Below are 16113 nucleotides of genomic sequence, written 5' to 3' on the forward strand. Positions count from 1 at the left end.
ATGAATTATTTTTCAGGGAAAATCTGGAAGTAAAAAAATATTATTATAAAGATCTTCCAAAGCCATCGACAATTAATTAAATATATTTATATTTTTTTTTTTTATTTTAAATAAATTTATTTTACATTTGATATGGCAATTAAAGTATCTCAAATATACATTGAGTTTTTTATTTTTTAAATTTATAATAACTTAAAGGTACAAATAAAAAAAAAAAAATCAATCGAAATTTTTATTTTTGCATAAAGATTTAATAGAAAAATCATTTTTATCAACCAAACAATTCTACTGGCCAATTTCGAAATAATTGCATAGCTTGCAATAGATTATTTCGATAAAAAAAAATAATAAATAAATACAAAAAAAAAGCAGCAGCAGCAGCCATTGAATAAAAAAAAAAAAAACCAATTTGATTGTTTAAATCAAAATGACATCAAAACTTTAAATGAAAAATAAAAGAAATTTCAATTATACTTTTCAAATTCTGTATGAATTTGTTGTCTCTCCAGTATTAGGATCAATCATAATTTTTTGTTGATCTTTTATATTTTTAGATGATAAAATAACAGATGAAAAATCGGAATATGGTAAATATGTATGATCATCAACTTGACGAAATAATAATTCATCATTATATGTTGATTTTTTACTCTCATCAATTAATTTCATATTTAATGTTATATTATCAATAACAAGATATCCCTCAGGTTTATATAATCTTGTAAAATGTAATTTAATATGTTCATTAATATTTTCATCTTTTTTTGGTACATAATTACAATGTGGACATGGTAATATTTGTGATTCACTACGATGACGTCTTTTATGAAGATCAAATAAATCTTTGTCATTTGTAACATATGGACAATCATGACATTTTAAATGATTATAAACTTTATTATCATTATTTTCTAATTTACTATTTTTTATTTGCATTAATAATATTGATTGTTTATCCTGATTTGATATTACTGAACAATCATCTTTTATTTTTGTCTGATAAATATTATCACTACTTGATATTGATTTTCTACTTGTTTTATTTATTATATCTTTATCATCATTATCATCATCATCATCATCATCCTTAACAATATTAACATCAATTTTTTCATCAATAACAATATTATCATCATTATTAATATCATTTTGTTTATTAATATTATCATAATTATCATGTTCCGTTATATGTTTTGTATAATTTGTAAAATTTGATGATGAATAATCACATTTATCACATTTAAAACGTTGATTTGTTAAAGAATGCGTTGATAAATGTACCTTTAATTTATAACGTTCATTAAATATTGCTGGACATTTTTTGCATTTATATATTTTTCGATTTTTAACATTATCATCTGTATTTTTAATGACACTATTATTATTGTTATTAGTGCTATTAATTATATTATTTTGTATATTAATATCATTTAATTTTTCAGTATTTTTTACTTCATGACTTTCATTATGATGATTATTATTATGATTATTAATATTAGGTGCAATTGTTTGATAATATCTTCGATGAACAACTTGATGTTTTATTAAATTTTGTGATGTTTTTGATGCATAATCACATTGTTGACATTTAAAATGATTATTTGAGCCATGTAATGTTTTGTGATAATTTAATGCATCAATTTTAAAATATTTTGATGGACATTTTTCACATTTAAATACATTTGATTGTTCATCATCAATAATACCACCACGACTACTACCACCACCACCACGACCACCACCACTTCTAGATGGTTTTTCTTGGCTATTAATATTTGTATTATTATTTTTATAATTATTTTTTTTATGATTTGTATTATTAATATTATTTGGTGAGCCTGGTTCAACAACAATCCATGCAGTACTTAAAGATTTATTAATATGATTTAAATCATTTTTATTTGTTTCAACACATGCTGTCATTGGTGGTGGATAACGTTGTGACCATCCATATATATCTTGTAAATGATGTGTTTTAACTTGATATTCATCAGCATGTACACGATAATGTGATTGTAAATGTAATTCTTGTCTTGCTGTATATGTACACCATTCACATGTATATGCTAATGATGTTTTATTACTATGTGCACGTAAATGTATATTTAATTCTTTTTCATATAAAAATATTGCTGGACACATATAACATGAAAATACAATTCTAGCATCATTTACATCTGGTTCTTTACCAATTGTTCTTATACTATTTATTCCAAGTAGTATTTTTAAATCATCAAGTTGTTGTTTATCATTACGATTATTATCAACAAGACAATGTACTGTACCAAGTACACCTTTATGTATATTTTTATGTATATCCATAAGATCATTTTTTTGACAACTAAAACTACAATCAGTACATCTTATATAACTTTGTAATTTTTTTAAATTTAATGAATGCATTGTTTCATGATCACGTACATTTGCACGACGTGATGATATATAAGGACAATAACGACATTTTAACATTTTTAAAAATTCACCATTATTACGTGATACCCAAACCATTGGACTTTCTGATAATGCACGTGTATCAAGAAGTATTGGTGGTGCATTATTTATATTTGATCCACTTGGTATTGATGATGGTGGTGGAGGTGGTGGTGGTGGTGGTGCTACTGCTGGTGCTACTGTTGGTGCTACTGCTGGTGCTATTGCTGGTGATGATGAAGATGATGACGACGACGACGACGACGACAATAATGATATATTTAATGTTTTAATACAATCATTATTTTGATTTGTCTTATCTTTATCATTTATAATTTTATTATGAAGAACAGCATGTTCAAGTAATAAAGCTTTTTTATTCACATAAAATGGACAATAAAAACATTTAAATACAGCTCCAAGATTAGTAAGATGATATTTTTTATGATCTTTTAATATTGATTCATCTTTTGAAATAAATGGACATATATCACATTTATAATTAACACTTTTACCATTGTCAATATTGTTGTTGTTGTTGATGATGTTGTTGCTGCTGCTGCTGTTTTTGATGTTGGTATTTGTGGTAGTCGTGTTGTTTATTATTATTGCTGGATTTTGTTGATTTATAAGTGTACCATAATGAGCACTAACATGTTGTAAAATTGACTGTTTATTTGGTGAACGATAATCACATATTTTACATCTCCATTGTCTTGTTTCATCATTTCGTATTGATGACGTTAAATTATCAACTGATATATTTGATAAATTTGGCATTTTATTTGTTGTTGATGTATGTATTTTTAATAAATTTTCATTATAATAATTATTATTATTATATAATGATTGTGATGATGATGATGATGAATTAACATCAACTGATAATGAATTTTTAATACTTTGTGAAATAACACGTGATGAACGAAAATCAGGTTGTTCTGATGATCTTATGTGTGATAATTTTTTCTTTTTTCTTGGTGAATCACCTTGATTTTCATCGTAATGTGAATCATGTCCACTTGATACATTCATCTAAAAAATAAAACAATAATTTATTATTAATTTTTTGTAAATTATAATAGATGTTTTTTATTAATTAACATTAAATTAAAACACAGTTAAATAATAAAACTAAAAGATCCTGAATAATTAGAAATAATAAAACATTAAATAGAAGACAATATGTGAAATTGTAAATTATTTTTTGTATTTTAATAATGAAATTATTACCTCAACAATATATTTATTATATTTTGAATAATTTCTTCTTCCAGTTTCATCAGTCATAAGTACACGAGCATTAACATGATCAGAATCTTTTGTTCCTTTTATTCTAATATGTTTTGTAATATCCCATCGCCAATTTGATTTATATGAACAAAGTGAACATTCAAATGGTTTTTTATTTAAATGTCCAACAATATGTACATGAAATCTACTTGCTGTTGCTGCCCAAAATACACAATGTGGACATTTAAATACTTTTCTTTTTTTAATATTTTCACTTTTTGTTGTATATCCATTAATCTAATAAATATATAAAATTACAATACGTTTTATTATTATAATATATAAATATATGTTTAAATAACAACAGCATTAAAAAAAAAATTGTTAAAATATTTATCAATTAACTGCTGATGATAGTATTTAATATATTAAATAAATTTTTTAAAACCACACACTCGTTATTGAAAAAAAAAAATAAAATCAACCAAGCAAAAAAGAAAAGAAAAAAAATAGAAATAGAAATAAAACCAAAAACACACAATTAATATTATTAATGCCATAGTAAAAGGAAAAAAAGTAAATGATTAACTAAATGTGTTAAATAAAAAATAGAATAAGTATAAAACCATAAAATTATAACCGCGTACCGAGGCTACAGATGTATTAACTCCACCATGATAACAATTCCATTCCATTTGATCGGATAATTCAAGACTATTGTTGTAACTTGTATCTTCATTATAACAATTTTGTATATGTAAATTTTTATCAACAACATTATCAAATATTTTAAAACATTTATTACATCTTGTTTGATCATCATTATCATCATAATCATTATAATCTTCATCATCATCATTATCATCATCTATTTTTAATACACTCAATGCAGTATGATGAGTTTTTTTATGATTATCATAATCATTTTGACATGTTGCTTGATATGTACACCAACATTTTAAATTATTTATTGTTATATTATCATTTAGAGAATTTGTTATTCCACTTATTGGCTTTGTTGAATTAAGATGATCTTTTAGTTTATCCAAAAATATTGAATCCCTTACTTTAATTGAATTAACAGGTTTCTCAAACGTCTGTGATGATGACTGTGTAATTACGAAATCATATTTATATTTTTTTTTTTTTTTTTAATTTGATGATTGATTTTACAAGAAAAAAAAAAAAACAAAATTTTATCCAGCTCTCGGTTATTTTTATATAATAAATTTACGATAATAAAAACATAAAAAAAATTTCACACAAACATACATTCAATGCACAAAAAAAAAAAAATAGAAAAAAAAGATTAACATGATGCAAATAAATAAAATGATATAATTACCTCATGACTTCTGTATAATTTTGCAATTTCAGAATCTCTTGCAATTTTAGCAAGCTCTGGTCTAACTCTAACTCTTGGTACATTTAATGAATTTTGTATTTTTTCATTTGATGATGATGATGATGTTACACTTGATGTTTTACTACCAGGACTAAGTGGTATCAACATTGGTATTGGTTTTTTCATTAATTTATTTGTTGGTGATTGTGATTCACTATGTACCTCAGATAAATGTCTTTGCATTTCTGAATCCCATGATGTTACAAATGGACAACCTTTTTCACAACAACTTAATGCAATACAACCAGTATTATCAACCATTTCACTTGTTAATTCATCATCAATTTCCATTTGTTCATTATTTAATTTATCAATTGGTGATTTTGATTGATCACGATAATCACTACCACCAACCTGTAATTTAAAAATAATAGATATAAATCATTATTATACAATTTATTATTTCAATATTAACAATAATATTTTCTAGCTAGCTTACCTGATTGTGACGTTTTAATAAATTTTTATTCATTCTTTCTATTAAATTATTTTTACTCATATTACCAACTGGTGGATCATGATGATTTAATTCATGAACAGTTAAACTTTGTCTAATATCTGCTGTAAAATTACATGCACGACATTGTAATGGACCACCACCAGCATGACTTCTATTGTGTCTATCTAAATTCCACTGTAAATAAATTAAAAATTTTAATAAATTAATTAATTTTTAAATTAATTTTAATTCATTTATAGATATTGTTGCTTGTTTATTTTTTTTGGGAATAAGTTTTACCTTGTATGGTGTTTTAAAATCACAATCATTACATTTAATCATTGGCATTGAATGATATTTAACATGTTTTGTAAATCTTGCACGTACATGTGTTGCGTATGAACATTTCATACAACGAAAATAACGACGTTTAAGATGATTCAAACGTTGATGACAATCCAAATCATTTGTATTAACAGCAATATATTTACACTGTTTACATTTTAATGCTTTAACAGTTGTACTATATTTTTTATTCATTATTATTGTATTTTTATTAAAACCCCATTGTTGATTCTGATAAAAATAATTTCATGAATTTATAATAACTATTTTATATATTATTATTATTTAAAAAAAAAATTAATAAAAAGCAAATAATAATACCATAAACTTATTCCCAAATATATAAGCAAAAAAAAAATAAAAACAAAAAAATTAAAAAAAATTAACAAACAATATTAAAAACAAAAATTGCAAAATATATTAAATACCTTTTCTTGATGATTGTCTTTCATGTGATCTAAATAATCAGCAAGATTTATAAATCCTGGTTTTAAATTACAAGATTCACAATTAAATGTTTCATCTTGTTGATTGTTAGTTGTATTATCATCTTGTTTATCATCAATTGTATGTTCTTCTATTTCTTCTTCTTTAATAACAAGTCTTGACTCATTATCAGAATCACTTTCGTCATCTTTTAATTCGACATTTTCATCTTCATCCATATAATCAATAGCATTTTCATCTTCATCATCATCATCATCATCATACTGAAGACTATTTAATTCATCTGTTACATATGTCATAGTTATAGTTCCAGTAAGTTCTCCAGTTGAATTTATTACATCAGGTTTATCAGTTACATTTTCATCAGGTTTATCAGTTGAACTTTCCATAGGCTCTTCAGTTGAACTTTTAACAGGCTCTTCAGTTTTATTTTCATCAGGCTCTTCAGTTGAATTTTCAATAGGCTCTTCAGTTTTATTTTCATCAGGTTTATCAGTTGAATTCTCATCAAGTTTATCAGTTAAATTTTCATCAATTTTTTCAGTTAAATTCTCATCAATTTTTTCAGTTAAATTCTCATCAATTTTTTCAGTTAAACTTTCAACAGCCTCTTCAGTTTTACCTTCATCAGCCTCTTCAGTTTTACCTTCATCAGACTCTTCAGTTTTACCTTCATCAGACTCTTCAGTTTTACCTTCATCAACCTCATCAGTTTTACTTTCATCAACCTCATCAGTTTTACTATCATCAGCCTCATCATTTTTACTTTCATCTTGATTATCAGTTACTATTTTATCATCATCATCATTGTCATCATTATTATCAGCTATAATTTCATCAGTTTCATCAGCTTTATCATTTATATTTTCAGCTGGATTTACATCAACATTATCAGCACTATTTTCATCAGACATTTCATCAACATTGTCATCTTGTAAATCTGTTTTTTTTTGTGCATCTTTGTCAACTGTTGTTGAAGTTGGTCTTGCACGAAGTGCTCTTAAACGTGGTGACTTTGAAGACATTTAAAAATATATATTTAAAACCTGCAAAAAAACCAAACAAACAATTAATTTTATTCTTTTCATTAATTCCCAGTTTTTGTTAATTCAAAAACAATTAAACAACATAAAAAATCATAATCATTTTTTTCTATTAGTTAACAATAAATCCACGTGTTATTTTGTTTATACACATTAACTCTTTATCTAAAAAAAAATTTGGATATATAAAAAACATACCTAAACAAAAAAAAAATCACCTTCACTAGTGAATATTCATCAGCAACTTCGGATGACCCTCGACAGTCAACAATGGCGTTAAATAACCTTTCATATATAAAAAAAAAAAAAAAACTAAAACACCACAATGATAATTAACTAATGTCAAATGTTTAATCAATTAAAATTCTAATTAAATTAACACTGTTTATTATTTTACAATAAACAAACAATCTTCCTCAACAATAATCAATCAATTGTTCTTTGATAAACTTCGCACAAGAAAACGGGAGTAAAAAACTATATATACTAAATGCAAAAAAAAAAAAAACTAAAAGAATAAAATGGAGTAAAATATTAAGCAGAAATTTTTAACATGTGTGTGTGTGTGTTGCAATGTAAAACGCACCCAACGGATTAATTTTGTACCAATCCAGGGCTAGAAGAGAATTTTTTATTCCAAAAAAACAAATAACATTATTTTATTATAAGCATTTAATTATTTAATTAATAATATTTATAATAAAAATAATTAATTTATTAAATTATTAATAATTTAATAAATTAATTATTCATTTATTTTCATAATTTATATATTTATTTTTTAAAATTTCCGTTAATAATTCTTTGGCACCACACACACTCTTTCACGTAGTTGTTTTTTTTGTTGTTGTTTTTTGCCCCCATGATCTATTTGTTCTATTGTTTTTTATAAATATTATTTAATTGTTTATGAATATTATCAATATTGTTATATGTAATAATTATAAAATAAATATACTTGTCTTAAGTCTTCTTGATGAAGCAGAATGAAGCCACGAGGACAAATTTACTCCTCCCTTGAATAATATATAGATAACTGATGCAGATAAATGATGGTGCTGATGGTACACACTTGGTGGCCCCTTATGATGAATTCCTTGTGATTCCTCCAAACCAACCCAACAACACACCCGGTGTCTTTCTTTCTTCTTTTCTTATAATTTTTCTCTCACTCTTTTTCTGTGTTCGCCGCGCAGTCAGGCGCCATCTGCAATTTACACAATTCTCCTTTGACCTCTACAAATATTATACACTTCATCATCCCCTCCTCATTTATACTATTTTTTTTATTATTTAATATTAACAATAGTTTATTGTTAAAATAGCATACTTGTTTTAATTTAATTTTCTTCAATTGGTTTAATTTTTTGTCTTCAACTTCAGCTTCATATTTCAAGTCTGCAAAAAAATAACACACACAATTAAAATATGATCATTATGATCGATCATTTCTTCTATATATTGATGAATTTTATTTTGTTTAATTAAATTTATATTTGAATGATGCTTGTTGATATTTATTCAATTTCGTTAAATGTAAAAATTCATCATAAGACTCATCCAGTCTCTGCAGCTTCTTGAATGAAAAATTTCAATTCAACATGACCTTTTATGAACATGTTGCTCAACAAAAATCCTTCAAGAGTATAGACCACTTTTTTTTTTTGTATATAAAAGAATTTTAAATGGTGCGAAACGAAGTTGAAGTAGACTGTAAAAATTATGCTGTCTACTTCGTATTGATTTTCTGATGCTTGAATGTATATAACTTCAAAATTAATGTCAATAAAAATCTTAAATATTTCATCTAAAGATCAATTATATAGTGTCCTAAAATTTATTTAATTAATTAATTTATATTTTGCTTTATTAAAATGTTATTATCATTAAAATAAAATTCATTCATTTTCTAAAAGATTGTTGATGAAATAAGAAAATCGATATATACTTGCTACTTGTATGTGAATGACAATAAAATACAAAGAAAATTATACTTTATAATTTGTCATCATTCTAAAAAAATTTATGTGTATTTTCCTTATCAACATGATGTAACGACCATGATAAGAATGAAAAAGCCATGATAAAATAAAAAATATGATAACAATATTTCAGATGTAATAACACAAAATAGCCATTAAAAATTATCATAAAATCTTACAAATAAATTCATTATAACTGCATTTAAAATGCAGAAAAATATTTGTAAATAAAGTGAAAGTATGATGTCTAAATCATACACATTATATACTGAGATGGGTTATTGAACGGTTGACGTTAAAACGAGTCTTTTCATTGAATAAATATACATATATTCGCCATATTGAATTTAGAATCAACGGTTGTTTCCAACTGCAACAAAAAAAATGAGTCAATATTAATGTAAAAATTTACAATAAAGGTAGTTGATGATAACTCAAGTCCTATTTTTAATCGTTGCTAATTATTATCAATTAATTTAGATAAATTTAAATAAAAGAGAAATTAAATTATTTATTGCATATTATTTTTCATGAATTTTATACAGGTACAACACAACCAAGACTAGACAACCTGTAAAAAAAAATTATTAGTAAAATTTATTACATGTTTTATTGTTTATTTATTAAATTTAAAAAAATAAAAATTAAATTATTTTTTAATCAACAAAAAAAAGAAATAGCAACAAAATAGAAAATTTCGAAAAATTTCTCAAGACTTTTTGTTGTTATTTTTTTGTAAAAATAATAAACTTGTTGCTTTAAAAAAAATTTAATTATTAAAAAATTATTTTTAATAAATAAATAAAGTTCATTAAAAATTGTTATTATCATTAATTAATTTAATTAATAATTTTTTTCTCTTAGAAAAAAAAAGAAAAATAATAACAATTTATTTTTTTCTAACTTACAGATAGTCAACGCTAGATATCAGCAGTTTTAAATTCTAATACGTATCAAATATTAGACAATCCCCTTTATCAAACTAAAAAAAAAAATAATTATACATTAATAAATTAATAATAATAAATTTTTTGTGCTACAAAATTCAATTTTTATTTGTTTTTTTTTTTTTTTTTTACATATGACATTATTAATTTTGTTTTTTTTTAAATATTAAACTAACATTCTTCCACAAGAATCATCAGAGCATACCACATTTAAAAAGCAACTATTATTTCCATTTAAATTTACAAGAAAAATAGAAAATTACCTAATTTTTTATCTTTCAAACAAAAATTAAAAAAAAAAAAAGATAATAATTATAATCAGAAACAGTTTTTATTCTGACTAGAATAATTCACAATATTCACGGTTTTTATCTATGGTATCACTTAAAACAATTACGTATTAAAAATTAATAATAATTATAATTAAAAAAAAAAAAAATTACAATGAAATAATAATGACAATAATTATAATATAAAAAACATTGTATCGAGTATAAAAGAGCTTTGGCTTACAGCAACATTAAATCGACGAAACAACGTTTTTTCTTTTTTTTTTTTTCATAAATCATTACATAAATATTCATGAATATAGGAATTCTAATAATCTGATAAATGATTCTTGTGGATATACTCCAATGACTCGTTTTAAATAACAATAGAAAAATTATATATAAAAAAAGAAAAAAAAAGAAAACATTTTTGATAATTTATATTTTTAATTAAATAATTATCAACTTAATTTTTAATTTATATAATTAATGATAATAATTGTTTAATTCGATATGAAAATTCACTATTGTTAATTGATTTTTATTATATTTCTTTTTTTCTTTTGTAAATAAAAGCTCAATTCGAAACTGGTTGATTTTTTTTTTTTTTTTTTTTTAAATGTGCAATTAATAATTAAATGTTTTTTCTTTTAATCATCAAAATTAGTAAATAAATGCACTACTTAAAATTAACGTCATGATAATCATTAATACAAAATGCAAAGTCATTTTGCTTTATTGACAATATTTTTTTTTTTTTTTCGATTTTTAATTTCCTGATTTTTATAAAATTTCGAATCTATTTTTATAATTTTTTTTCGTTCTCTTATATAATAATTGTATTTTCTATAATTTTAATTATTATTTTTTTGTTTTTTTTTTTTTTATAATTTAAAGAAATAAATAAACTTTAGGAAGAGCACCAAAAAATTATTCATTACTTGGATTATTTAAATAGCAAAAACATTTCGTCAAAATAATCAAAAATTTGAGAAAAAAAAAAAACAAAAAAATATTCATCCAAAACAATGAAATTACGAAAAATTAAAATTGTAAATTTAATTTGCAACAATTGACTGATTATTACCAGTCAATAATAAAACTATTAAAAAAAAAAAAAATTAAAAATCATTGATGGAATTGGAGTTATTTGTTATTTTTTTTTTTTCATTTTTTTTTTATGCTACATTATATACATTCTAAAAAGCATCATGAGCTTTTTTTTTTAAATATTATTTTTTTCTTGTTTTAATTAGGTCGGTCTTGTATCTTTATTTCATTATAATTGTTTTTTATTTTTTCATATTTTTTATTTTCATTTTGGTATCATGTTTTATTAATTAATTTTTTTTTTAAATAATCTAAACACAAATAGAATAGAGCATAGAATCTAGTTTCAATATAAGGCAAACGTTTTAATTGTTGATTAAAAATTATCATCACAATAAACAACGTTTTGCTAAGCTTTATTTATTTATAATTATTTTTTTATTTTTTCTTTCATTTTAAATATAAAAAATAGCATGTTTGCAAATACAGGAATATCATTAATTCACTGTGGATAAGGTACCTGAAACTAGCTCGAGCAATTATCATTTTTTTTTTCTTTTTAAATTCATTATTTTCATTCTTTAAATCATTACAATATTTATGTACTTGTAATGCCTGAGCTTGCATAGAGAAGACCAAGTGGATGATGAGTAAATACAAAAAAAAAAAAACAAAAGGAATTCTAATTCCTATCCCATTTTACTAGATACAAAAAAACTATTAAATGCAATTATAAAAACATTTTAAATATATTAATTATAATCGTTGTTTTTTTAATTCAATCAAGTTATTATTTTCATTTTTATTTAAGTAAATTATATTTATTTTTTATGTTGACTTTAATGCTCTCTCATTATCCAACTTGCGTCTGCCAATCGTTGATTTTTTTTTTTTATTAATTCTATTTTTCTTTTTGATTTTATATATTTCATATTATCCCGATAAAAATATCAAGATTTATATATATATATTTGGATTAGTAACCATTCAAAGCAACCACTATATTTTAAATTCGCGTGCGTCAATTAAAATAGAAAAATTCTTCAACTTTTCGAGGTAATTTTTTTCTTTTTTTTTTTTCAATATCCTTTTATTTTTAGCTAGGAATTAAAACCATAACTATTATATTTAAAAAAAAAAAAAAAACTCGTCTTTTTTAAATTTTATCTACTAATGTACATATGGCAGTTATGCTCACACGAATACAGTCTTCTTATAACTGGTATTAAATTCAATAAAATAATTATTAATGTACGTTGGATATTGGCCAAATTTATAAAAATTTTTTAAATGGCACATTTTACAGATAAACAAAAATTAAAACTGTTTATCCGACGCACATAATTAATGGCCATTGTTAAATTATTATAAAAGTTAATTGTTTCAAAAATTACTACAATCGTTGTATACGAAATGATAAAAAAGACAAAATATAGTCAATAAAAAAATGGAGCTTTTTATTAAATTGACAACTGTTTCAAGTTCAGTCGGTTCATGTGCTTGTTATTAATTATTAATTTATATTTTTCTATTGAACTCAACTGATCCTATATTCATCTAAACTTTCAATGACTTAATTTACTCAATAATTATGTTTATTTTTTTAATTAATTATAGCAATTATTACTATAAAAAAATTGAGATTCTATTTGGCAAAAAAAAAAAAGAAAATCATATAGAAAAAAAAATTATATGCCAATTAAAATTTTTTTTTTGAACTATGATAATCACGGTGCTAATATCATTAAATAATTCATGATGTTTTATTAATATTATTATTATTTTTTTATCAGTAAACGTAATTACAGTTCTTTAAATGGCAATTATAAATGATTTTTATTTTTTTGTCTATATATTTATATTTTCTATAATTGTATGCCTTAATTGAAATTTATGTTGAATTGATTTTCATTGTGTATTTGTTTTTTTTTTTTTTGTTTATAAAATCATGTACCTTATAGTAGAATGCATCGTCGTTGTCTACGTTTTTGTGGTTCAGGTCGTAAAACAGCACGAACAGCTTCATCAAAAACTTGTTTTAATCCACGTTGCGTTAAAGCTGAACATTCCATGTATTTAACAGCACGTATCTGTATTAATTAAATTAATTAATTAATATTTTTATTGTTAAATATAATTAATTATAAATAATAATAATAATATTTTTTTTTTACTTTATTTGCTAATTTTTGTCCTTGTTCACGTTTAATAGCACTTAATCCTTGTTCAGCTAATGCTGTTAATGTTTCTCTATCATCTCGTAAATCAATTTTAGTACCAACAAGTATCATTGGTGCATCTGGACAATGATGTTTTATTTCTGGATACCATTTACTTGTAACATTTTCAAATGATGATGGACTTGTTACAGAAAAACAAATTAAAAATACATCTGTTTGTGGATATGATAATGGACGTAATCTATCATAATCTTCTTGTCCAGCTGTATCCCAAAGACCTAAACTAACTGGTATACCATCGACAACCATTGGTGCTGAATAATTATCAAATCTATTAATCAAAAAAAAGAAAACAAAAATCATTACCATTTAAACAAAGACAACGTTGTAGTATTTATAAATTATAATACATTTTTTTTTTTTTATCGTTATTTTAAATGGATTATTTGTTAAACAATATTTTAACAAATAAATTAGCCATTAAAAAAAAAGAAAAATTGGACATATATCTAAATGAATTACTTCCTCTGTGCAGAAGATTTTTGTTAGTGCTTGACAAGACTATTATTAGCCACCCTAGTTTAACTGTTCTTAGGAAGAATTATGAGACAAAAAAAATATATATATATATTTAAATATAAAAAGTAAAGAAATATAGAAAGTAAAAGATATTAAAAATATCATTTTTATATATTTAGAAAGTTGTTTTTTATATTTAAAAAATTATAAATAACTAATTAATTTATAATATTGATGGATATTTATTTTTTGTTAAATAAACTTACACTGTAGGCACATATTCACCAGGAAAACTATCAGTTGTATATGATATCAACATACAAGTTTTACCAACTGTACCATCACCAACAACAACACACTTTATTGGTCTTCCAGAACTCATTGTTTCAGTTGTTTGTTCTTGACTTGTATCACGAACTCTATATTTACAAATAAAATAATAATTATTAATTAATTTTTAACATATAGAAAAAACTTTTAATGACAATTTTATATCATCATATGATTCATCATCATTCATCATAGTTAAAAACATTATTCCTCAATAATTATAATGATGATTAATATGATTAATTGTTGTTGATTATATACTTAAATGAATAATAATTATTAATTAAATTATTGTTAGTATAATATTACGTTTTAAATGTGTGAAATCTGGCCTGGCAACTATTATTTCGAGGATAGCGATTATTACTCCACACCTGAAACATACCTTGTATGGAAACTCCATACACAATTTTTTTTTTTCTTTTTCTTTTTCTATTTTTCTGAATTTAATAAAGATAATTCTAATTACAAATATAAAGCAAATAGCAAATTTGACAAACATTACAATAATAAAAAAAAAAAACATTTTTAAAAAATTTAAATATTCTTTTTAATACATTTTACATAAATTTTTTGCAATAATTATTTTAAAAAATATTTCTTGAAATTAGTAAACAACTACTCCACACCCAAAATCAAAAGAAAAAAAAAAAAATAAAAATAATAATAAAAGTTGCCAAGCCTGTAATGAAACAACAATAACAATAAAAATAAAAATGATTATAAAAACAATAAATTAACTAAACAACACATTAATAAAATTATAAATTACATACAATATTAATTAATATTTAAAAAAAAATAATAATAATAAAAAATAAAAATAAATATGTATGTGTAAAAATGAGGACAACAAGACATAAAAAAAATAATCAATTAAAAAAAAAAAATAAAAAATATAGATCAACTTACTTTCAGGTTATTATTCCAACAATGGAATAAAAAAAAATATAAACAAAATAATAAACTATTATTTACACTTTAAACAATTGTATTGTTAATTATTTTGTTTTTTTTTGTTTATTAGAAATTTCGAAATGAGACCCTCCGGTTTCGAAACTGTTTACAATTGTCGGCGAATAATTTCACACACACAAAATCAAAATAAATAACAATAATTTTTTTTTTATAAACAACAACAATATGTTAATCACTTGACGATAACAATTTAATTATAAATAACTTTATTATTTATTATTTTAATATTTTATTTGCAAGATGTAAAAAATATCACATGCAATTTGTGTGTTTCATCGCCATGTTAGTTTTGTGTGTGTCGTTGATATATTTTATTTATTTTTTATTATTATTTCAAATGAACGTACCCCAAATATCTAAGATTATTTTTTTTTTTTGCACATATATATATAAAAATAAACTCAATACATTTACGTTATATTATTTTTTATTCCATTTTTATTCTGACCACTCTGACAGATGTTACACCGACAAATAAAATTCTCTCCCACTTTTAAATTTTAATCCCCGCCATTT

General features: G+C 22.6%; 2 protein-coding genes across 11 annotated transcripts; both read right to left on the reverse strand.

The window, feature by feature from the left end:
* Window positions 1-384: 384 nt before the first annotated feature.
* On the reverse strand, window positions 385-9059 carry LOC122854383 (zinc finger protein 91-like). 8 transcript variants are annotated; one of them, XM_044154975.1, is made up of 10 exons: window positions 8673-9059; window positions 8301-8549; window positions 7561-7627; window positions 6281-7345; window positions 5808-6083; window positions 5508-5702; window positions 5009-5422; window positions 4311-4772; window positions 3664-3960; window positions 385-3465 (listed from the first exon to the last, which is right to left on the reverse strand). In XM_044154975.1, exons 4-10 carry the CDS (start codon window positions 7322-7324, stop codon window positions 478-480), a joined length of 5676 nt encoding a protein of 1891 aa, XP_044010910.1. In that variant the 5' UTR covers window positions 7325-7345; window positions 7561-7627; window positions 8301-8549; window positions 8673-9059; the 3' UTR covers window positions 385-477. The 8 variants fall into 8 exon arrangements, with proteins under 8 accessions (XP_044010910.1, XP_044010911.1, XP_044010912.1 ...); XM_044154976.1 differs by having other exon boundaries at window positions 7541-7627; XM_044154977.1 differs by lacking the exon at window positions 7561-7627.
* Window positions 9060-10245: 1186 nt separating this feature from the next.
* Window positions 10246-16056, reverse strand: LOC122854387 (ras-related C3 botulinum toxin substrate 1). 3 transcript variants are annotated; one of them, XM_044154989.1, is made up of 6 exons: window positions 15532-16056; window positions 14929-15016; window positions 14556-14708; window positions 13765-14101; window positions 13545-13680; window positions 10246-10306 (listed from the first exon to the last, which is right to left on the reverse strand). In XM_044154989.1, exons 2-5 carry the CDS (start codon window positions 15000-15002, stop codon window positions 13546-13548), a joined length of 699 nt encoding a protein of 232 aa, XP_044010924.1. In that variant the 5' UTR covers window positions 15003-15016; window positions 15532-16056; the 3' UTR covers window positions 10246-10306; window position 13545. The 3 variants fall into 3 exon arrangements, with proteins under 3 accessions (XP_044010924.1, XP_044010925.1, XP_044010923.1); XM_044154990.1 differs by lacking the exon at window positions 10246-10306 and having other exon boundaries at window positions 12128-13680; window positions 14929-14993; XM_044154988.1 differs by lacking the exon at window positions 10246-10306 and having other exon boundaries at window positions 12128-13680.
* Between the last annotated feature and the right edge of the window lie 57 nt (window positions 16057-16113).

Source organism: Aphidius gifuensis, linkage group LG4 (genome assembly GCF_014905175.1).
Source record: "Aphidius gifuensis isolate YNYX2018 linkage group LG4, ASM1490517v1, whole genome shotgun sequence".
Classification (NCBI taxonomy): domain Eukaryota; kingdom Metazoa; phylum Arthropoda; class Insecta; order Hymenoptera; family Braconidae; genus Aphidius; species Aphidius gifuensis.